General features: G+C 31.2%; 1 protein-coding gene across 1 annotated transcript in view; it reads right to left on the reverse strand.

Moving 5' to 3' along the window:
- The window catches only part of Tsp (Thrombospondin), an 89,140-nt gene that overhangs the window by 44,835 nt on the left and 20,849 nt on the right, over positions 1-23,456 (reverse strand). Inside the window, exons 2-13 of the mRNA XM_014419664.3 lie at positions 20,616-20,783; positions 19,185-19,390; positions 18,934-19,090; positions 16,898-16,927; positions 15,425-15,498; positions 12,936-12,993; positions 7,527-7,703; positions 5,462-5,581; positions 4,676-4,776; positions 4,146-4,367; positions 2,760-2,909; positions 650-754 (exon numbers count right to left, since the gene is read on the reverse strand). Coding sequence (XP_014275150.3) covers positions 650-754; positions 2,760-2,909; positions 4,146-4,367; positions 4,676-4,776; positions 5,462-5,581; positions 7,527-7,703; positions 12,936-12,993; positions 15,425-15,498; positions 16,898-16,927; positions 18,934-19,090; positions 19,185-19,390; positions 20,616-20,783 — 1,568 coding nt within the window. The remainder of the gene's footprint in view (positions 1-649; positions 755-2,759; positions 2,910-4,145; positions 4,368-4,675; positions 4,777-5,461; positions 5,582-7,526; positions 7,704-12,935; positions 12,994-15,424; positions 15,499-16,897; positions 16,928-18,933; positions 19,091-19,184; positions 19,391-20,615; positions 20,784-23,456) is intronic.

Genomic DNA, 23,456 nt, shown 5'->3' on the forward strand with positions numbered 1-23,456 from the left:
ATAAAATAGATTCAACTTCACATACAGACCTCAATAGTAAGTAAAATATAGAACAAACTTTTCACAATATCAGAACTAATATATATACTAATAAATCTACGTTTAAAAAGTTTCAGGATCTTCTTCAGAACCTTAGAATTTATCCTATCAGGTTTTTCAGCATTCAATCTCAAAAACCTAAAGCTAACTTGTTTGTTTATACCATTGTATCTCACAAAAATGTGAAATTTTATAGTAAATTATGTGACGCCGAAATCCACGTTAAAGAAAGGAAAGATATATGGTAAAAACACCAACTATCTTCCAATTTCTTTAATTGGTTGTAAGTTGTCGGCGATAATGTATATGAAAGTGGAGGTGTAAAATGTATAATACAAACAGAGATTATATTGAACCTATTATTAACTTGAATTAGCTTATAACATTATATTTATTAAATAAGAAATTGGCTTTCACTTACCTTATTTCAATGCAAAGAGGATGAAAACAAGCGTATAAATTCAATAAAAAAATTAGTATATTAACATGTACTGTGTTCAAATAAAAGGCAACTTAAATGTTTTTAGTGATAATTTTTTATCAAAAGTTTAATCTAGTTTTTAAATCAACTTTTAGTTGGAGATTAAATCTTATCGTAATTTTCACTTACCTTTCTGCAGCGTGGACTAGAACATCTCAAATCGTAGTCAGGCCAGCCGTCTAAGTCTCGATCAGAAGCACAGTGTTTTCCATCTCCAGCCCATCCTACTTTGCACTAAAATAAAAAAATAATTCTTTTATTATGAATGACTCATATACGAAATGATTAAAGACGTTTATAGGTCCCTATGCAAATGATAGGGCAAAATCTAGTCCCTATTTTTCCTACGTTTACTATCATTCTTTGTACTTAATGTAACATATTTATTCACTATATCTTCGTTTATATTAAGGAAACATAACTTCCTTAATTAATCGTATTCCTTCTCTGCTCAATTTCACCGTATAGAAAATCCAGTTTTGAGTAATTTCATAGTATTTACTACTGGTATTCAGACCGTCAATAATAATGTACATTATCTTTGATAACACAAATTAGAATGGTTAATAAGTTATTAACTTCGCTAATAACGACGATCTAGTTGTTGGAAGTGGATGCATATTTACCAGAAAACAAATTCAAATAGGAAGATGGCGTTCACCAGACTAGGATATAATCAAAATACTGTGAACAAGATAGATTACATTGCGATTAGTACGATGCTTATGCCCAACTTAATGAGTTTTAGATCTTGTCGAGGTGATAACATCGACACACCATTATTTGGCGGTGTCCTGGATCAGACCAAAAATGTCAAATGCCTGAAAACCGGGGGAAAGATGACGAAGAGAATACCAACATCAAAACTGAAGGATTCGGAGGTCAGCGAACGTTATACACAGAAGTTGGCTGAAACGGTAGTGAATAGCATGTTGGAGGGTTCAATAGCAGTGGAACACCCACTGTAAAGTGGTAAGAGAAGTGGCAACAGAAAAAGTAGGATTGGAAGGAAGAGCAGTTCAGTCCTCCTAGTTTCACGCAGAGGGTGCAGTCGCCAAAAAGATAATAAACGAAGCGAAAAAATCCTTCAAGCCAAGGGTTGGATGGAGTAGAAAAGAAGATGGTTCATTGATTTCAGAAAAGTATCATAATCAAAATCTTCATCATACCTTAACTAGAAATGGTTACTGCAGATTTAAAACTACACTGTAGTAGTATAATGCATGGCTCCTTCTACTTTTTTTTTTTAACCTCTTCCTCGTCATTTCTGACATACAGTGGGAGGGGAGGTTATCTACAGGTAACCACTATCTACTCACAACATATTCTACCCCATTGACCAGCCTCTTCGAAACAAAATTCTGGCTGTTAATTTACACAATCAGGAAACAAAGATTAGATGCTAAAAAACAGTACTTTCCTAGGTACTATATGTCGGACCATTGTTGTTGTATTGTTGTAAGTCTGAAATCCATATAATGATTGGAACTTTTGCGAAGATAGGTTAGAACTTAACTAATAAGGATCTGTTCCCATCTTGAGCAAGCGCAGCTATCGAGAATTCATAGTTTTGACTCAATTAAAGCCGTAATAATAATAGAGTTGGTTATAACCCACAATAATGGTTGGACGTATTGTACGGAAATAAATGAAAAAAATCTAATAAACAGTCTAGGAAAATCAGCCCAACAAAGCGGATAAGACAAAGGAGTCGGAAGCAGATTATACAATTTGGTTGCTGGAGAATTCAAACAATAAATATAAATGACGATATAATAGATGGATTTGAAAAAGGAGTGAATGTTGGCGTTTTGACAGAATCAAATCCCTTAAATACAAATCTCGGATGTCATATACAACCATTCTAATCATAAAATACTATACCAGTAGGTTTAGCGCTGTAATTATCTGTAAATCTGGCTTAAATATCATTTGTATTATCAAATAGCAACTCACACAAATAATCTGTACGGAATAAAGCAGCTCAATTTTTTACCTCTTAGTTGTATTGATTATATCTTAAATACAGACCACCTATTTGAAAAAATAGGACTCGCCTAAATAAAAATATTTAAAACTTTTATTATATTAAAATTATGTAACTATTTTAGAGACAGATTAATAGTGAGCCGAATCTTAGCTTAGAATACTTCGTTTACAGATGAACAAGTGTCACTTGCTCCGACATAGTTAGCCGAGATATAATATTGTAGCTATTTAATAAGTGGTTTAGGCTTACCTTACATGTGTATCGGTCATATGATGTTCTAATACATTCTGAGTTTTGGTCACAACGTGTTCCATCCGGACACAGGCCAGGTGAGCTATGGCATCCAACAGTTTGGTTCCCGACGAACCCATTTTTGCAGTTTCCACATGTATAAGACCCCTAAAAGATATTTTATATTATGAATAATTTATTGTACAATGACTCATACTTATATAGTAACAGATATTAGTTGGTAGAATGATATTTTTTTTTTAGATAAATATTTACTGAAGCAATCTTAAATCTCTCATTATGAAAATACTAGAGACACTGTGATCAATAATGATTCTCCTAAATAGGTAGTCTTTATTTGTGCAACCATATGAACTAATATAGTTATTTTGTCATAAAATAATCAATCAGGTGAAGATCATTTACTTGTGGGACTACTCTGTAGGATTAAAGTCCATAGTATACCGATATCGGTGGCTCCCTCTTATCAGGAAAATCTACCAAGGATCTCGGGACACAAGAAGTAAGGAGGATCCTCGTGAATTTCAATTTAATAAGAATCCTAAGATAGTTGATCATTTTACTCTTGAGGTGGAAAGGGCGGTTTGATACGTAAAGACCAGGACTTACTTTAAGGCATCCCAGACTCAAAGGTTTTTGCCGAAGAAATTCAAATGATGTCATTTACAAAACAAACCCATCTGAGTTGTCCTAGAGTGGTCACACCTGGGGGAGAATTCCGACAAAGGAAAGGATACTTTCCATCATGTTAATCCTCCAAGTTTAACTCTGTCTTTCACCGACAAGTGAGCCTGATGATGAAACAGGAGTTGCCTGATGATGGTAATTATGATGGTTTGTAATTTTATCATGGGACCACTCCGGGGCATAAATATTGAAGCCAAAAATATTCAGGTAAGCATCAACATTTGAGAAGAAAAAGTATGTATCTTCCCAAAAGGGGTCCTCAGTAGAGTGTAATTCACTTACAGGACATCTGTAACTATATCACCAACGATACCTTGAGTCATCCTGGGTTTTAGTGTACCCGTATGTTCAAATGTGGTGTAGTATGGGCCTTGGATGTAATTAGTAATTGTCTTGCAAAAATGTTGTCAACATATTTATTGATACGTTGATTAGGAAAATATAGAAAAGTCATTATTGTTACGAAACGAACTTAAGAATATCAAGTTTTTAAAAGCCCAGTGGGATGGATCAAGATCGAAAAACATCTGTCAGTAACATATTTGTTCATCAACTTGGAGGATAGGAATTGTTTTTAGTTTAGCACATCGACTAAGCTGTTCAATAATGAGTTATTTAATTATTAATTCAAAACGGATAGATCTGTTTCAGATAAAATCCTTTCTAAATTCACAGATTTGAACACTTTTTACTTACTTCAGTGTTGTGGCATATCGAGTTTGGAACACATCCACCATTTCTGCCATCAGCGCATTCATCAATATCATAACAACGTTGGCGATTTCTTGCAGCAGCTTCTAAACCTACACCTTCCAGTCCCGACGAACCAGTAAATCCAACCGGGCATGGACCACACCGATATCCAGGACTTAGGTTTGTGCAATGAACACGTGGGTCACATGGTTCAGCAAGGTCACACTGCAATTCAATGTTCAATATTAACAAATTAATGTCCTCAAAATTGATATTCTGAATACCTTTTTTAATGTACTCTAAATCTATTTAATTATTACTGAAAATACGAGAAATTCCAAGATTAGAAACTTCTTAAATATTTGGCTAATACACCAATTTATGTGGTAGTAAGGTCATTAAAATTAATTTCTTTCGTGGCCTAATAAGGAACTTCAAATGTTGGAAGGATTTCAGATTGTAAGGATATTATATAGGGAAACTTTGGTTCACGCTACTTAAAATTAAAACAATTTTAAAAGAATATTTATTACCTCATCTAAGTCATGGCAATTTGTACCATTTCCTGAAAATCCAGATGGGCACATGCCACATCTATAAAATGGTGGTTCGTATGTATTCAGACATTGAACACCTGAAAATAAAAATGGGCAGTTATGCATTCTTAATGAAATAATTTATTTTAGAATATGTATTAAAAAATTTGTAAAGTAATGTGCTAATTGCTGACCGTAGATTCAATGTGAGGAAAATTATTGTGAGGTATTCATTAGAGTAATTGTGAAAGCTATTTTATTTGTACCGACGTTTTGGCCTAAATTTCAGGCCTTCATCAGGAATGAAAACGATATAACAACCACAATAAAGTGAAAAAATTGAGAAAAAAAAACAGACAAATTATGCTAAAAGAAGATAAAATATAATTTTACAAAGGTATAAATCTATACAAAACGATAACAAAAATTCAAAATATTAAAACTTTAACAGTGCTCTATGTTAGTAATGAAAAAAAATTAAATTTACATGATGGGAAATGTCTGAAAGTAAACGATATACGCGATATACAATGAGAAGAATAAAAATAAATAGGTAAAATTAACAAAATAAAGAAGATAAATCGATGGTTATTATGTTAAACGAGAATAAGTAGTAAAACTGAAAATAATATGACGTTATGATCAGAAATAAATAACATGTGTTAATAGTTTCTCTCATTTTTGTTTATTATTATTATACTGACCGCACTCCCGACTATCTTTTCCTTGCTCAGCACTTATAGAAATCATTAAAATATGCTTTTATGAATTATTAAAACTTACCTGGGGAACATGGAGAAGTATCACAGCCTGACTTCGGTTTGCACCATTGTCCGTTACCAGAATAACCAACAGGACAGGGACCACATTGGAATCCTTCGACGGTGTCATAGCATCTTACACCTAGGTAATACAACAGAAGAGTATGTTAGTTAAGGGATTGGCCTGGTCGGATTTTTCTATATCAGTAAGAGATACTTATCTGTGAATTTACAGTTAGTTAAGACAAAAAAAATATAATAATTATGACAAATACAAAGCAGGTTCCTGACTGGGACCAGAAATTGGAAAGCGGTAGCACAAAACAAAGATGACTTAGGGTTGCAAGATGCCAAGACCCCACGATGACCTAGTGCCACATAAGTATGAAAGTAAATAAAAAGCTATCGGTGTCAACTGAACTTATTTTGGATATGGTTCGGAAACCAAACAAATATATATTAATCTGAACTAGTATTAAAAAGTATCAGATGTAAGGTTACATAGGGTAATTGCACCCGTTATTGACAGATCAAACTTTATTTTTAAATATTAAGAATTTGGTGCCAGCAACCGTTTCAAGATTGGTGCAAGATGTAAAATAAACCTTCAACTTACAACTTACACCAATTTTGAAATAGTTGTTGGCACCATACTCTTAATATTTAAAAATAAGGCTTGACCTGTCAATAACAATACGTATCAATAACTGGCGCAGTTACCCTACATGAATCATTTCTTCGTTGATTTCAAAGAAACATTTTGCAGTTTTAATGGACGAGAATGTTACATATTTTTGATTAGTCGATTTTAAAAATTTCTAAATGTCGCAAGTCAAAAAACAGTTTGGTGAGTCTGAGGCATTGGTGGAATTAAAAAAAAAAGTAGAAAGTATATGTTTGAGATTTAATACAGCAATAGAAACTGGACACGTGGATAAAAACAGACAAAAGAGCAATGATGGTGAATCTTCTTTTTGTAAGAAGATTCCAATGCCGTTACTCATCCATTCTACATGATTGTGGCTGATATTGAACCCAGATTAAGATATCTGACCGATTATTGGCTTGTTTATGTGGAATCAGGTGACCATAAAACATGCATTTCCACTAAAAACTCAAATTTTAGATCTTTTTGCTTCCGTCTTATTAAATCTTGTTACAGGGAGCTCCGATTATGGTCATGGTCACGACATATGGTCTCAGTGTATTGTAGAGGTCCATTAAGGGGAGCAAGTGCTTTTCGGACTGTTTCCTATGAAGTGGTATAAACATAGATATTACGTACAAAGTTCTCGAGTTTTAAAAGAAGAGAGCCGTGAGGAAATAGCTGTGAAGAAATTCGCCTGTGTTGTCCTCAGGTTGAGAGTGGAGTGGAGGAGACTATGAGAGGACAGTATGCAGAAAAGAAGAAGTGATATATAACCGAGGACAATCCCAAATAGAGATGATATCCATGAAACGTTACTCAGTCATTTTCTCTAATGCCTAATGTGGTTCCCTTAGAAATTAGAGAAAAGAATAGGAGTAGGGAGGTGGTTTTCGTTGGTGAAAATACCATACTATGACTAGGTTATAGTACCAATCTAGGTCAAACATATTAGTTACAAGTATCACACCTTGTAAATATTACACCTTACATGAATATTTTTGAAGATTTTCCCTATCCCACACCGAAAGACACACACAATTTTACTAGACTAGGTTATTTGGACTAGGGGATTCTTATAACGTGAATTTTCGTTGAAAACACAGATTTGAAATTTTCGCGATCACAATATTTTAGGTATAGGTAAGTAAAAGTAAAAATCAGATTTAACCACGTTTGTTTTTATTTCACATATTTCCTTTATACTGTGTATTCCAGATCACAAATTCACTAACAGACAAATTGAGTGTCATTTCGAAATAATTACCTCCGGAATACACTCGGATAAATAATATATCAATGGACGAAGAGTACACTCATGAAATCGGATGAGCAGTTGGCCAACATCTTTAGATCTCATTTCGCAGTTTTCTGGTGCTTGTAGACGTAAGGTTAAATTCTCTTAGTATTAAAACTTTACCGATAATTTCATTAGTCATACCTTGAAAACAGGGTTTCTGGTCACAGGTAATCCCAGGTTTGCAGGTCACTCCGTTACCTACGTACCCAGCTGGGCAGCGGCCGCATCGTACACCTTCTGCTGTGTCTCTGCATTCGACGCCATGGAAACAAGGCCTAGGTGAACTGTTGCACGTTATCCTTGTATGGGATCCTGAATCTATAAAATGAATAAGAAAGTAAACATATAGCTGTCTATTTATATCCAACAATTAAAATAAATATAAAGGCACAATTTAATACAACCATCTGAATCAGTTGGGCAAAATAAATTAAATCATAAAAACTCAATTATGGACAGTCACTCCTAAATCTAAGGCGACATCGCTGCTTTTCTTAATTGATGGACCACCTGACAAAAAAAAAGTGTGATTCAGTATTTGACGTATTGTATAAATTGATCTTCATAATGTTGTTCGTCCCTTCGTCGTAAACCTTCCGACTGCCCTACAGTATCTTTTAATAATATTGCTCTTAACCCCGTCGAACAGATCCGCTACTTTGGTATACATCTTGACAAACGACTAACTTGGAATCCCCACACAAAACTGAAACTACAGGAAACTGCACGTCGGTTTCGAATATCACAGCATGTACTAGACAAACGGTCTAAACTTCCAATTCATTACAAAAGACTGATCTACATGACTGTAATAAGGCCAATCTGGACGTACGCAGTTGAGCTTTGGGGCTCCACTAAACCTTCGAATTCCTCTCGTATGCAATCCTTACAATCCAAAATCCTTCGTAAAATCCTCAATGCTCCTTACTTAGTCACAAATAAAATCATACATACAGACCTTAATGTTCCATTTGTAACCGATTTAGCCCGAACCAAATATCATTTCTTCCATTATAAACTCCCTAACCATCCAAACCTACTAGTTTCTAACCTTTCTTTCTCTTTCATTTCTGACAATCCTCCGTGGCGCCTGAAAAGAAGATGGGTACGAGACCTGCTAATGTAAAAACGTTATTAGAGTGCTACCAATGGGTAGTTTCTCTACATGCCTTTATCACTCCATAATAACTTACATAAAATTTACTAAATGTATAATTATTTACAGTTGTAAATTTCAATAAAGATAAAAAAAAAAAAAAGATTAAACCAAAACATTGCCAGAGGTACCAATATTAAAGCAGAGCATATTATGGTAAGGATTTCATACCATATTAATACTTTTATCAATTTATACTATGTACTAAATAACCTAATATTAATTCAGAAATATAGTGATAATTATGGGTTTAGACTTTTTGGAAATTGCTACGATAAATTTTGGAATTATTTCTGTCTAGCCTCAAAATTAAAATTATATTGTCTATCTACAATAAAAGTAGAACTTCAGCAATGTTTCATAATCGTGACAAAAGAAGAGAAAAATCAAAATCTATACGAAATAAAAATTACAAATTCTTCATTTCCAATTTAATCAACCCATTTTATTTGATAGCATAAATAATTAAAATGTAATTTCAAAAATAAAACTTAATTTTATATTTAGTTTTTTCTTTAAAAAATTATTAAAATCAGATAACACTTTAGAATGAAGAAGAGCTATAAACTCAACATGCATACCGCAGTGCATCTGACTAACATGAATGATGAAAATATTTGAATAGCTTCCTTCAGAGGCATGGTGCAATTTGTCTGCCTAGAATTTTTTCGCGTTTCACATTCTGTCTGAAATGGATATGTCCTGGAGATGGGTACCACCAGTAAGATGAATAACGCGGTTTAATGCGAATATTTCATCCATAAATTCTGTAGTAATCTTATAGTTCTGTAGTTTTTTGTACGGAACTAAATCCTTTTGGTAAGGATATCACTAGTAATTTCAGTCCTTTCTCAAAAAATATTCAATTTCAAGTTGAATTATGAATTTATAATTTTTAAATACGGGGCACAAACCTTTTATTATTCATTTTTGAATTGAGTGGCTCAAAAATTTACTGAAACAATATGAAAAGATTGGATTGTGTGATAAATGTAAATAATCAATTTTCATCCTCGGGTTAAATATTTGGTCTCACCCCTTTAACTCTTTACTGGGTAGGTAGTTCAGAACGTCAAAATTTAAGACAAATAAAGATTTCTTCTGGTACCTCAGAACCACCTGTCGCGTCAAGGGAGGAATCCGAGGATGAAACAGAAAAACCTTTGATTGTTTGCATATATCACAAAATCCCATATTTCCGTCTTGCTTCAGTCATGTTAGAGCCGCTCATTATGAAAAATCTTCATATCAACTACAAGTTTCTAGCTTCTATTAAAAAGTATTAATGCGTTTTTATAAATTCATAATCTGGTTTAGATTTACACGGTCAATATTGATGAATCAATATATTTACCAAATTCGATAGGTCAATATATTGGCCTTCTTAGAGGTAGGTTGAAGCAATAATATTGACAGAAGTCAAAACTCTTTGATTTTTATTAGAGCTGATTCAATATTATTGAAAGAGAGTCAATATTATAGCGTGTATAAGGAATATTACATCGGTTGTGTACGTATTAGTACAAAACATAGCTAATCAAACTGAAATAAAGTAAATAGTAAAGTAACTATACAAGCTCGTTACACTTTTAATTGGAAATTCAACTATTTATAACAAGAGATTAATAATTAATTTGTAGTTTGATGGAAATTATTATTTGTGATTTGACTTATGATCAATAGTAGTTAATTATTTCAATAAAACGGGAAGATATTTTTGTTGTTTTAAATATTTAGTTTTATTTAAAAAAAAGTTCTGATACAGGAGATTATTAATGCAGAAAACCTACAGATATTTGTAGTTGAAAAATTTTCCATTTTCTTATATTTTTAATCTTTATTATCTTCTTGTATAAATTCTTATCTTAATATTATAACTTTAATTTTCTTAATGTATTGTTATAATGTTTGTTATCATTACTCATTATATAATGATTATTATCTTGTTTTGTTTGTAGCCCTGACGAAAGTCTGATATTTGGGCCGGAACTTCAGCATAAATAAAATAAAATAAGTTTCACTTTCTCTTCTCAAAACAAGTTCTCACTTTTAACTAGGTATTGGTCACTTCAATGTTCAAGAAAATTAGCAAACTTGCCGTTAACTTTAGTGAGCATAATGTTTGCACTCAACAGTATATTGTTCTAAGTGTGATAGTCTCAAAAACTTCTGAGAGGGATGGTCGTTCTTTGTCTCCAGTCCTTCGAACATACATCTGGATGTAATAGAGTCAAAAGTATTCTTAAAAACGATCCATTCCTTCATGATCATGGTTTCAGGGATGTCGTTAGGGAGAGGTTGGGGATTGTTGAAAATTTAAAATCTATTTTTCTAAAATCTCATGAACAACTATTTAACCTATTCAGTTTCAAAACAGCATAAAAACTTAGAAATCACCTTCGATTAATACCTGTCATAGAATAGCCACATTTCCCAAATAACTCGAAAAATCATCCCAATCCTTATTAAAATTCCGTTATTAATTTCCCCGAAGTAACTGCCATTTTCTTGTATCCTTCCCTATTTTTCCTCACTTTGACTACTAATGTCTATTGTGTGGTAGACTACCGTAAATAAGATCCATCTTCGGTATCCTCAGGCGTTCTCGTATCTCTCGTTCCTATTCCGAGCATAGTAGGCGCTTTTTCCCAATATCCGAAGAAAATACCTTCAAGATGCAATACCTTATTCCAGTCCTTAAAAACCAAAAACCATCCTACATAATTGACCTTACCCTTCGTTAATACACCTACCTGTTAAATACAAGACCTCAATCTACCGATTTGTACATTCCTTTCCTTCATAGATCTCCTACCTTTGAAAAATCATTCAGCGTACGAGCAACTTCATTTTGGAATTCTTTACCCATATCTATACATAATGCTTCATCCCAAACTTCATTTAAACATCAATTATATATCCATCTCCTTGAATATCAACCTACCCTATTCTTGTAACTAATAAATATCTATGTAAGCTGGTAAATATATTTCTTTCTTTTATTATATTTTCTTTTTATCTAATTTATATAATCGTAACAGTTTTACTTATTTTATTTAAACATAACATAATGTAGCCAGACAAATGCTACTCAAATTATTCTTAGGGAACCAATTGTTTCCGAATAAAGTTAGATATTTCATTTTAATTCAATTTTTTTTTTTTTTTTTTTTTGTAAAACAATTTGAAAAACTATGTTCTTTATTTATCGATTATTATTATTACATTTTTTATTTATTCTTTCTTGACCTTCATATATTCTCATATTATTTCCTTAGTTTTCCGTCTCTTATTGTGTACAAAGTTTTTTATTTCTCTTATATCTACTTTCCCATTTTTATATGTTATTGAGTCTCCTGTTCATTGTAAATCTAATAGTGTATGTTAATAAATGTTTTTTTATGTATTAATGTTCTATGTTGTAATTCTATGTTAATTTTCTTACTTATATCTACATAATTTTTAAACCTACTTTAGTTCAATTCATTGTATCTTATTATTTTACATTGTCAACATATTTTTAGTTGTTTTGTATCTTTTTTTAGCCCTGATGAAGCCCTGCAAAGTGGGGCGAAACGTCGGAAAATAAATACTTATTAAATATACTTTTTGTTCCATTTTTCACCGCTCTGCCGGCCATCACTCAAAAATTGCTTACAAACGCTATTTAGAGAGTTCAGTTATTCAAAAATGATAAGTAAAACAGTAAATTCCAGTTAATAATTCCCTGACTTGGGGTAAGTTGGGAATTACGGTCAAAATAGTTGAGACATTTTAGTTTTTCTTTCCTTCCCCAATAAGTTGCTATAGCCTTTGTGTTTTTTTTTGTATTAACTGTACTCAAGGGTTTTTGAAGCCATTACCATGATTATTCTTTTTGAACATTTATTTATTTTTTTTTTTGATACCTATTAATTTAATCTTTAAATGTAATAAAGAATATGCTTTCTATTGTTTATTAATTTAAGAAATACTAATCCGTTGACTGCCGACTAAGAGATAACACGTTCTTAGTTTTCTTGCCGTTTATTAGTAGTGATATTTGTACAGCTAAGAAGAATTTTTTTTTAAATTATGCCGAGTTAAAAATAATAATAATATGCGATAACCCGTAGTTAGTGTGTCAGCAAGGCCGCAAACCACGAGTTATCTCATAGTCGGCAGCCAACGTGTCAATGTATAAATGGTAATTATAGAACTATATTGAAAACAAAATGTCCAAGACTAGAAAGGTATGGGGAAAAAGAAAGACGCAAACATACTTTATTTTCTTATTAATCCTATATTTCGAAAGTAAGTATACAATAAGAGTTAGAGAAAAGAAACATAGTAAGGAAGTGTATTTGCGTCTCCTTATTCCCTTCGACTCCAGCCTTGGTGTTAGTAGCCCTCACCTGCACGGCATATGTCACACTGCTCCAACAATTGCCTCAGGTTTCTGGTTTCAATTTGCTGAAAAATAAAAACATCCAAGTAAGCAAAACACTTCAAGTCTTAAACTCGTAATAAAACTAATTTTTTTTTTTATTACAATATATAGTTACAATACTACACAATAATCATGCTGTTCGTAATTATTATAACAATAAAGTTAATTAACATATCTGTTTTAAACAATAAGTTTATGAATGAGAAACAAAGCTCTTGGGGCCCACCTATGGTCCATGGAACACCAGTTGGAGGAAACCAGTGAAATAGAGGGAAAATACAAAGTGATATGGAATAAAAAAACCCAAAGCCTTAAATAAAAAAAATTAATTATTATCAATTGCACCAATTCCAAAACCTTTTTTCAACGCGGCACCCTTCTTGGACTAATGTAATGAAAAAATATAGTGCAAAGTACATGGCGAAGTATATATGCTACAAAGTTGAATTTTAACTTTTTTTGTAATATTTTGAGAAAGTGGCATTCACTTGGGCGCCATAATATAAATAATTTTTTTTTCTTCCTGATTTAAATTAATTTAGTGGTATACTAACATAAAATAAACCTTGATTTTGTACAGTTTTATTTGTAAATATTACCATAACAGTTTATTTTTTGTTTAATTTTCTTTTGACTTCCTTTTATTCTTGTTCTAAATTTGAGAAAGCGGATACCAATGAATAAAAATGTCGATATAACAATATTTTCGGCATTAAAATATCAGAGAAAAAGCAACCAATATTCAAGTAAAAATCTATGTAACAACAATATCGGTTTGCTGTACCCAACATTCTGAGACGAGACCAAAATCACTTTCCAACCTTGGAGTGACATCCCATCCATGAAATTCCAACCTTTTTCTACCTCCGAGAACATTTGGGCAACGTTGGGCAGTGGGCAGTATTTATTTTTTTATTGTGAATTCGTGATTGAATATTATTGTTACTAATACTCATACGAAAATTGAATAATTTCTAAAATATAATTAAAGAATTCACAATACAAAGATAAAAAATAAAATAAGAATTGACTGAAAATTATTATTAAAATGCTAATAAATAATCATTTTTATATCTATGAGCTAATAATAATTGTTTCTAAAAAAAATAAATATAACATTTTATTTAAAAGTTCTGGTCGAAAAGCAGCTGGGACAGTGTACAGGATTCTTAGTCTATGAGATACCCAAATCACTTTCCCACTTTGGGGACTGTCATCCCATCCATGGAATTCCAACCTTTTTCTACCTACGAGAACATTCTAGGTTGGGCAGTGGGCAGTATTTACATTTATGTTGTGAATTGGAAACTGAATATTTTTATCAATACCCAAAATAAAAATGAGTTATTTCAAAAATATAATTAAAGAATTCACAATACAGAGATACAAAAAATTAAGGATTGAAAGAAAACTATTATTAAAATGTCAATAAACATTAATTTTTATCATAATGGGATAATTACTAAATTTTTCTTAAAAAATATATAACATTTTATTTTAAAGTTTTGGTCGAACGGCAGTGGGGACCGTATTCGGGATGCTTGGTCTATGAGATATGACTAATACAAATTACAAAAAAGAAAATAAATAAAAAAAAATTACCACGTGGTAAATTGTGCTACCATAAATTAAAGACTAGACAGAGAGATAGGAAGAAAGTACTAACTGTCCAATTAGAATTTTCAGATTTATGAGGAATATATATTTCCTATCAACATATAATTAAAATATAGCCGAAATAATTAATGAAAACCTTTAATTAATAATAAGTTTTTTCAAGGATCTTTAATTAATGTGGTCTTCCTTAAATTAATTTTTGTCCACTATTGTGCCCAAAAGTGAACATTGCAACCAAAAAGTTGTGAAAAAATTGTGACAAACAAACAAATTGTGAACATTCAAAGCATACTATTCCTTTACGCCATGTTTTGCCAAACTTAACTTCTACCTCGTATTTCATTTTACTCTAGGTCTCAGCTACTTTCAGTTATTTATATATCGAATATATATACATTATTAAAAAATGTAATAAATGATTCCCGGGAAACAATCTGTGTAAATATTAAAGGACAACTGGTATAAAAGAAATTTACAGAAGCATAGAATGTCCTAAAAACATTGAGAAAACAGACCAATACACAAATTTACAATGTTATACCCATAAATATAAATTCATTTCAGTATTCGTGAATAATATTAATTAATTAACATAGATGTTCAGTTCAATCAAGAATATTATATTGGACTAGTATCAAATAAACCAATATATCATTTAATGTTTCACTGAACATGAGTACCTAGGTCGATGTAAAGTCATAATACACTAACTTCTATTGTTTTTTTTCAATATTTTTATTCAATGTAGTGAAAAAAATGTGTTATGATAAAAATAAGAAGTATTTTTAAAATTAAATAACTAATTAAATTTAGTTAAATTTTAAAATTCAAACTTACTTGTGCTTTTAATTCATCTTCAAGACGTTTGACAACACCAATAAGCCTATTAATAGTTTTTATTAACATGTTATCTGTAACACAAGAAACCAGAATATTAAAGTGAGTTCTTCAAAATTTAATCAAATTTTCCATAATTTATTGATTTTTTTTATATGTAATTTGCATTGTATTATTCTATTTAAATAAATAAAATAAAATGAAGTAATATAAAATCGAACTATAGTTTTTTTTTTTTAACTGAAACAGATATCTAAACTTTGTCAATGACACGGTTATACATCAAAATCGTGTTCATTATAATATTGTCTTTACTTATATATTAAATTTTAATTACATATTTTGTACTTATAATGGACTCAAAAAATTAAATTATAATTCTAAATGGTTTGACATTTAATTCCCTTATAATGTGCAATATCTTTGATATAGTCAATTAGGACAAATAATGAGAAATAAAATAAATTTAAAAAAAAAAATTCCAATTAATCAGTAAATAGAAATTATAAGGAACATTAAATTTTATTTTATACTAAAAGACTGCATAGCTATAAAAACGATCCATATTTTCATGATGATAATATATTGATATACAAATAAGTTTCCGCCATTTTCTATCCAAAATGAGGTATTTATTAAGAGAGAACGTTACATTACGTTTTATTCAAAGTATCGTTCATCACTAGCCACCATCTTTTTTTAGCATTCGGATTTCACTTCAGAAGAACTCTTCATCTTTTGGGACTATCTACAAATCGGCCCAATTTTTATGGTGTCTTCATACGATATAAAACGCTGCTCACAATACACGACAGTTGATCCCACCAAATACACAACATTAATTTTATTTCCATGAATATTTGGATTGCCTGTCGATTTTAAAGCGTAGGCAGGTGGTTTTCATGATTTTATTTTATTTTGTATACAACGTAATGGATTTCTTATCACCAATGACTAAAGGATGCAAAAAACATTGTATGCATGGCAAGCAGCATTTCAATTATGCAAAATAGGTTTCATTTTATATGGACCCAGATTTCCTTGTTTTTGAATCACTACCAACGATTTCAAACGCCTATTGAGTCACTTCCAATGTTAATGCAAGATCATTTTGTGTTTGGACGAATCTTTCTACAATAATACTTCCAATTCTGTGTCTTCGAACACTTTCGGTCTTCAATTGCGTTCCTTGTCTTCCGCGCCAAACACACCATTTTTAACTTTTGATGCCATTTACAAAAACATCTCAAACTTAAAGCAGCCTTCGCCTTTGAGCAACCGATGCGCCTTAGATTCTCAACTTGTCACTCTCAAAAGAAAAAAATCATGTCATGCTAACAAAGGACCAAACTTGCGATCCAATGTTTTACTGCTCAAAATCTCAAAGAAACTTTCAGGTGCCAACTCATATTTTGTCAAACGGCGGAAACCTATTTGCAACCCATTAAAAGATAAAACCTGTTCTCAACTTACCATCACAGTCAGTAATGATGGGGATGTCGCCTGCAACAGAAAGACTAAGTTGTACTTAAATATATAAATTATCTACGTATTTCTAATTTATGGTCATTTTCGTAAAATCCGAAGTTTGAATAAAATTTAAATTTACATTTATGTCAGTTTGAACTCTTATACATGTATAACAAAAGCACTAACTATATAATATCTAGTTGAATGGAAAATAATTACGAATGGGAAATATACAAAATAGGACCATGTAAAAAAAAAAAAAAAATAATAATTAATTACAAAATCTCTTGTAATGATATAATATATTATATAATATTGATAGAGAACAGCATGAGCTAGGAATCAATGAAGTTTAATTTAATTTTAAAAATTCGATTATTAGAACATAAAAGAAATATATATGTATTTATACAAACTATATTTCAGAAAGCAATAAAATTCGATATTTTTATTATTATTTTTTTCTGAAATCAATTATCATTTTATGACTTATTTTCTTTAATTTTGCAACTGAACAACTTTTCAGGCTTCTTGCCCTTTTACTTGTTCAATGTTCTACAAAAATAATGCACAATAAACAAGCGTAAATTTATGCAGCGAATTCCTTCGTCCTTAAGTTATTTAAATATAATTTACTATTTACACAACAAACTAATTTTTGCCAATTAGCCAAGATTGGCCACACTCAAGGGCAATCATTATTAAGGCTGGAATTACTCAGTCATACCATATATACATATTAGATAAGAAGAAGTAAATAATATAAGAAATAAAATAAGAAAAGTAAAAACTAAAGTGGATAATAGAAAAAACTAAAATCAACTATTAAAAATACAATAAATCATCAAATACCTATTTAAAATTGTTATGATTATTAAAAACAAGAAACATTTTTGTATTATATTCAAGATTTTGATTATGAACATTTTTTCCATCTTTGTTGACATGTGTCTATGATATAATTTATGGTGAGAATAATTAGCATTTAGTTTTTTAATAATCTAAATTTTTTAAATTGGTATATAATTGTAAAATTACCTGTGTAAATAGTAAATTACATTTAAATAATATATAATTAATTTTTACTTATTTATTAGAAACTACCTATAATATTATCTAATACATAGTATATGAAAAAAAATGTATAAATTTTGAGTTATGCGCTATTTTAATTTCGTTCCTTTTTTTTCTACTGGATAAATCCAACGTTCCAAAAAAAAAATCTTGTAAATCGAACTTTCGGAGATCTTGCAACAAAATATTTGTAACAAACGAATATTACATTGTTATTTATATATTTATTGATTTTTATATATATTTGTTACTTATGTATTTCCTTATATATTTGTGTCTCTATCATTCTTTTAAAAGTACATTGAGTTGAAAACAAAATATGAAAGGGAAAAAAAAAGGGAAAGGAGAAAGGACAGAAAAGGAGGAAAACAATCATGAAAGAGAGAAGAAAAGAAAGGGGAAAAAAGTAAAAGAACCAAAGAGTTGAAACAAAAAAAAAAAGTCATATTATATTGTTATATATTACTACTGTTTATAATTTTTATTTTATACTTGTTAGGCCTATTTATCGTAAGAATAAAAATATCGCCTTATTAGACTAAAATAAGTATGCTTTGTGACTAGCAGTCCAATGAAGTTGGGCAGCACAACTTAGTATTTTCAATAAATTTTTTCCTCCTTGCTGTATAATTTTAAAACTGTTTGTCCATTTTTTTTTATTTGTATAGAACAAAGAACTAGAAGATGTGCAAACTGCCCAAAACGTTGTTCACATATTTAAAATTTAAAAAAAAAATTTCACATTTAAACGGGTACTTATAAAATAAAACTAAAGATAACCAATACATAATTTTTAACTGTTTAAAATGAAAACTTGAAATAAAATTCGCTTTAAACGGTAACAGATTTTATATATCTTATTAATTTAAAATTCTACCAATAAATTGTATAGGATTTTAAAATTTATACGAATAGATGAAATTTTAAACATGCGTCATCTATAAATTTAGTAACTTAGTACTCGCCTCTTGTATGTATGACTATCTCTTCTTGAGGGGTTTCGTTCGCTGGTTGTGGTTGCGTTGATAACATCTGGTCGTCAGAATAACATTTCACACGTTTGAGGACTTCTTGAACTTCAGTGTCGCTATCGAGATCGGTGATATATCGCCTTTCTCTATACTAAAACATAAAATAAAATATCTTATCCACATTCTTATAAAAATTGGACGAATATTGTATATTTATGCTAATTAGCATATGAAATAATACATACAATTTTCACAAGACCATTGCTGCTGACAATTTGATTTAAACTTTCAGATAGCTTGATCTTCCCTTCGAAATTGCAGTCGATATACAAAGCCACATCAGTTGTTCCTTTGCTCTGATCAATTGATATTATGAGACTGTTTATAGCTTTGTTGTCAGAAAGCATTGTTAACTTAAGGTGTTTCCTTTCTTTCGGAGTTTCAATCAAAACTGTAAGAATAATCATAAATAGTAAAAAATAGTTGAATAAATAATTTAAAATTCTAAAATACTTTCTCATCATCCTTCCTTTTTCATTGATAGATTATTCCAAGTAAACCACAATGGTTCCTATTCAACCCTTTATTCTCAGCCCGCAGGTGTGCCTCAAGGTAGTATCCTCGGTCCCATCCTCTACACAATCTATAGAACTGACCTCCCAATCAATCCAAACACTACCCTTGCCATGTATGCCGATGACACATGTGTGCTCGCAGTAAATAATAACCCTTTAATTGCGTCCCAAACTCTCCAATTCTATATATCAGCCCTTGAAGAATGGTGTCGTAACTGAAGGATTAAAATAAATCCCAACAAATCCCATCAAATCACTTTTATCCTTCAACAGATCCGCTACCTTAGACTACATCTTGACAAACGACTAATCTGGAATTTTCACACAAGACTGAAAAGACAGGAAACTGCACGTCGATTTCAACTATTACAGCACTTACTGGACAAATTCATTACAAAAGACTGATCTACATGACAATTATAACGCCTATCTGGACATACGGAGTTCAGCTTTGGGTCTCCACTAAACTTTCGAATTCCTTTCGGATCCAATCCTTACAATCCAAAATCCTTCGTAAAATCCTCAATGCTCCTTACTTAGTTACAAATAAAATCATACATAAAGACCTAATTATTCCATATGTAGCCGATCAAGCCCGAACCAGATATCATACCTCCCTAACCACCCAAACTCACTAGTTTCTATTCTTGCTTACTATTCCATTCCTGACAGTCCTTCGAGGTGCCTAAAAAGAAGGCCAAAGATCTGCTAATGTAAAACGGCATTAGAGTGCTACCAATGGGTAGTTTCTCTACACGCCTGGCTTGATCTGAGATGAAATTTACTAAATGTATTTTAATGTTCAGCTGTAAATAGTTATAAATAAATAAAAATTCTAAAATTTTGGATTTAATTAAATCCAGTTAATTTTGCTATACCTATATAAGCTATACCATTTCCCATTATTCATTTACTAACCTGAAAAATCCATTATTCTGATGATTAAGTAAAAATTTCTTTCACTGAATGCAGGATAATAAAAAGAAAAAAGAAGATTCAGCTCAATATATGTACTACGTCAAAGATAAAGAGAATGAAATTCAAAATTATATAACTGTTTAAATAGTATTATAAATCCCACAATTAATTTTTTCTTCTTACTTCTTTTATTTGCACGATCAAGTTTTATTCCAAATAGCAGTTCTGAACTTTTCCCTTGCAGTGCCAATAACGTTTCTACCTCTTGATGTGTTCTTCTCTGCTTGATCTGTTTCATTGTTATGATCAATGTATCACTATCTAAGCTCTCCTGCAGTGCACGCATCAATTCTGAAAAAAAAAAAATTAATATAATATTATCGATATTCAGAACTACAAGATATCAATATTGTGCTTTACAATATATTGTGTTTTATATATGTAGTATACACTTTCACACCTCCTTACTTCTACAATTTTTTTACATTTTTTTTCCAAGGTCATAACAGTGGAATGTCTTCCATCTTTGAGGGAATGGTTAATTTTCTAACGTTATCCAGTTCTCCAGTGCATCTAATTCTAGAATTTCCAAAAGGGAGGGAGTAATTTTTTTACAGATTATGATAGACAATAATCCCGCCATCATAATTTTAGTTTTTTTGACCAAATGCCGTCGCTGTTATTGGTGACTTATGCCATCAGGTCACAGGGTCAAAAGTCTCCCCAATATGAATTCATATCTAAATTTTATTTTCTAATAGAATTCGTAAAAATAAAAATACCCTGTAACATTGAAAATTCCAGATCTAGGTGAGTTGGAGAAGAACTGGATTAAGTTATAAAATTGTAAAAAAGTAAACGTGGAGATGGTTGGGGGGTGTGGTCAGTAAAAAAAAAACAACACAAATAAACAAAAAATTATTTATTCGCGCCGACGTTTCGACCTGAGTTTCAGGTCATCATCAGGGTTATAAATCAAAAAATAATAAACGAATAAATAATTTGTTGTTTATTTGTGTTTTTTTCACTGACCGCAGCTCCCAACCATCTTCTACACTTATTAATCTAAAGTCTGCTATTTACACCTCATTAAAAATAAAATAAATATGCTGATAATATTTGTGGGAAAGATTTTGATAATGTACAATATTTATCTTCCAATTGAATATTGATGGAAAAGTACATCCAAGTTGAGAGGCCAGGGGATCGGAATAGAAACCTAAAACTATGTGTCCTCATTGCAGACAGAGCTGTGAAGTTGCCACACCATCGCCAGTGCTGTTATTGGTGTGGATGTCGGCCCATTAATGGCCAAAACAGCTGGCGACCAGGACATAATCTTCAAGCCTGGAGGTGGAATTATATTACCTTTATTGCTCTATACCCATGGGTTGTGAAACGTCCCATTTCTACACAACATCCATGGGTATGCATTCTTGCTTTTTATATTTCATCTGGTGCAGACTTGATTTGAGCTCACTGTGCATCAGGGTTAAATATTAATTGGTGGTCAGTTCCCACCCATACATCTAACGACGAACCTCATAAGTCAACCACAAAATCCAGCTATTTCATCCCAATATTAATATATAAATTACATTAATAAAAATTAAATATAGTTTTTAGTAAAAATTGATGGATCTGCCAACATTTTTTTTACCCCATTTCTGGCCATTTCTGACATATTCTGGGGGAAGGGGTATCTACAGGTAACCAACCTATTCTAAGCATGGTGCGGGGGTCAAGTTTTCATTTGGTGGGACCGCCACAAAATAAAATTCTACCCTCTAGCTGAAAACCGAACCGCGCCCCTGCAGTCACGGGTAGTCAGAGTTGACGCTCTAACTCCCTCGGCTACAAACGACCCATGAGTCTGCCATCCATAGTAAGAGGAAATAAAAAATATTGGTTTTTTCAAAATGTTAAGAAAACTTAATTTTTCATTTTGAACTCCATGTCTTTAAAACTATCCACACCACTAAAAATAAAACATCATTTAAAGTGGAGTAAACTCGCTAAAATATAATCCTTAATAAATCTGTTTACGTTAAATAGTTCCTGAGATACACTTTTTAAAAAGCATCATTTTATACCTAAAAATCGATAGTTAGTGAATTTATTTTGGGATAACGATATCCCAGAAATCATTTGATCTACAGATAGTTGTCTGTCAGCACTTGAATTTACTATAGTGTAATTAATGACGTTTATCTTCCTAGGGATAGTAGTTTTTATGATATTTTACGAAATAAATTCACAGAACATTGATTTTTTATTGTTTTGAAAAAACGTAGACTACTAATTACTTATAATTTAAATACTCAGGAACTATTAGACGTACCGATGTCTATTAAAGATCCTATTTTACAGAATTTACTGTACGTTAAATAATGTGCTGTGAAGTTTTATTTTAGTGTTATCAGTAGTTTTAACGATATGGAGGACTGAAATTTCAGGGGCGTGTACTATAAATACTTATTTATTTACTTCCTCCAGGATTTTTTCCCAGCTCCATGCTTGATGAAAAGCATTTCTTTTTAACCATAAACATTCTCATCAATAACAGCCTACAATGAGGACGTTCGCATCGTTCTGGGTGTCTCCTTTTCCAAACTCAAAGCTCTCTGTATGGATTTACTCTTTCATCAGACATACAATTTTGAAGTGCAGTTGAAAATGGAAGAAAAACATGATAAAAAACACTTGCCATCCGCCATACGACACGCCCTCATGCCCACTAACATACAGACCATCCATGTCTGGCAGATTTTCTTTTTTAACTCCGGCAGTCGTGTATTATTGAGAATTATTGTATTAAATATAACTCTGTCGGTCTGTATGTAAAGATTTTTCTGAATGATTGACTTCACTAATTTTTAAATTTGATTAATTTCAATTAGTCACATAAAAATCACCTAATTGTTAGTCTGTCTCCCTTAATACTTCATAAAAAAATTTATTCAACAATTATTTTGAAGTGTACTTTCACTGCTGAATAATAAATGATAAATAATAAAAATTTCT

Source organism: Halyomorpha halys, unplaced genomic scaffold (assembly GCF_000696795.3).
Source record: "Halyomorpha halys isolate HHAL.00 unplaced genomic scaffold, Hhal_1.1 Scaffold247.1, whole genome shotgun sequence".
Classification (NCBI taxonomy): domain Eukaryota; kingdom Metazoa; phylum Arthropoda; class Insecta; order Hemiptera; family Pentatomidae; genus Halyomorpha; species Halyomorpha halys.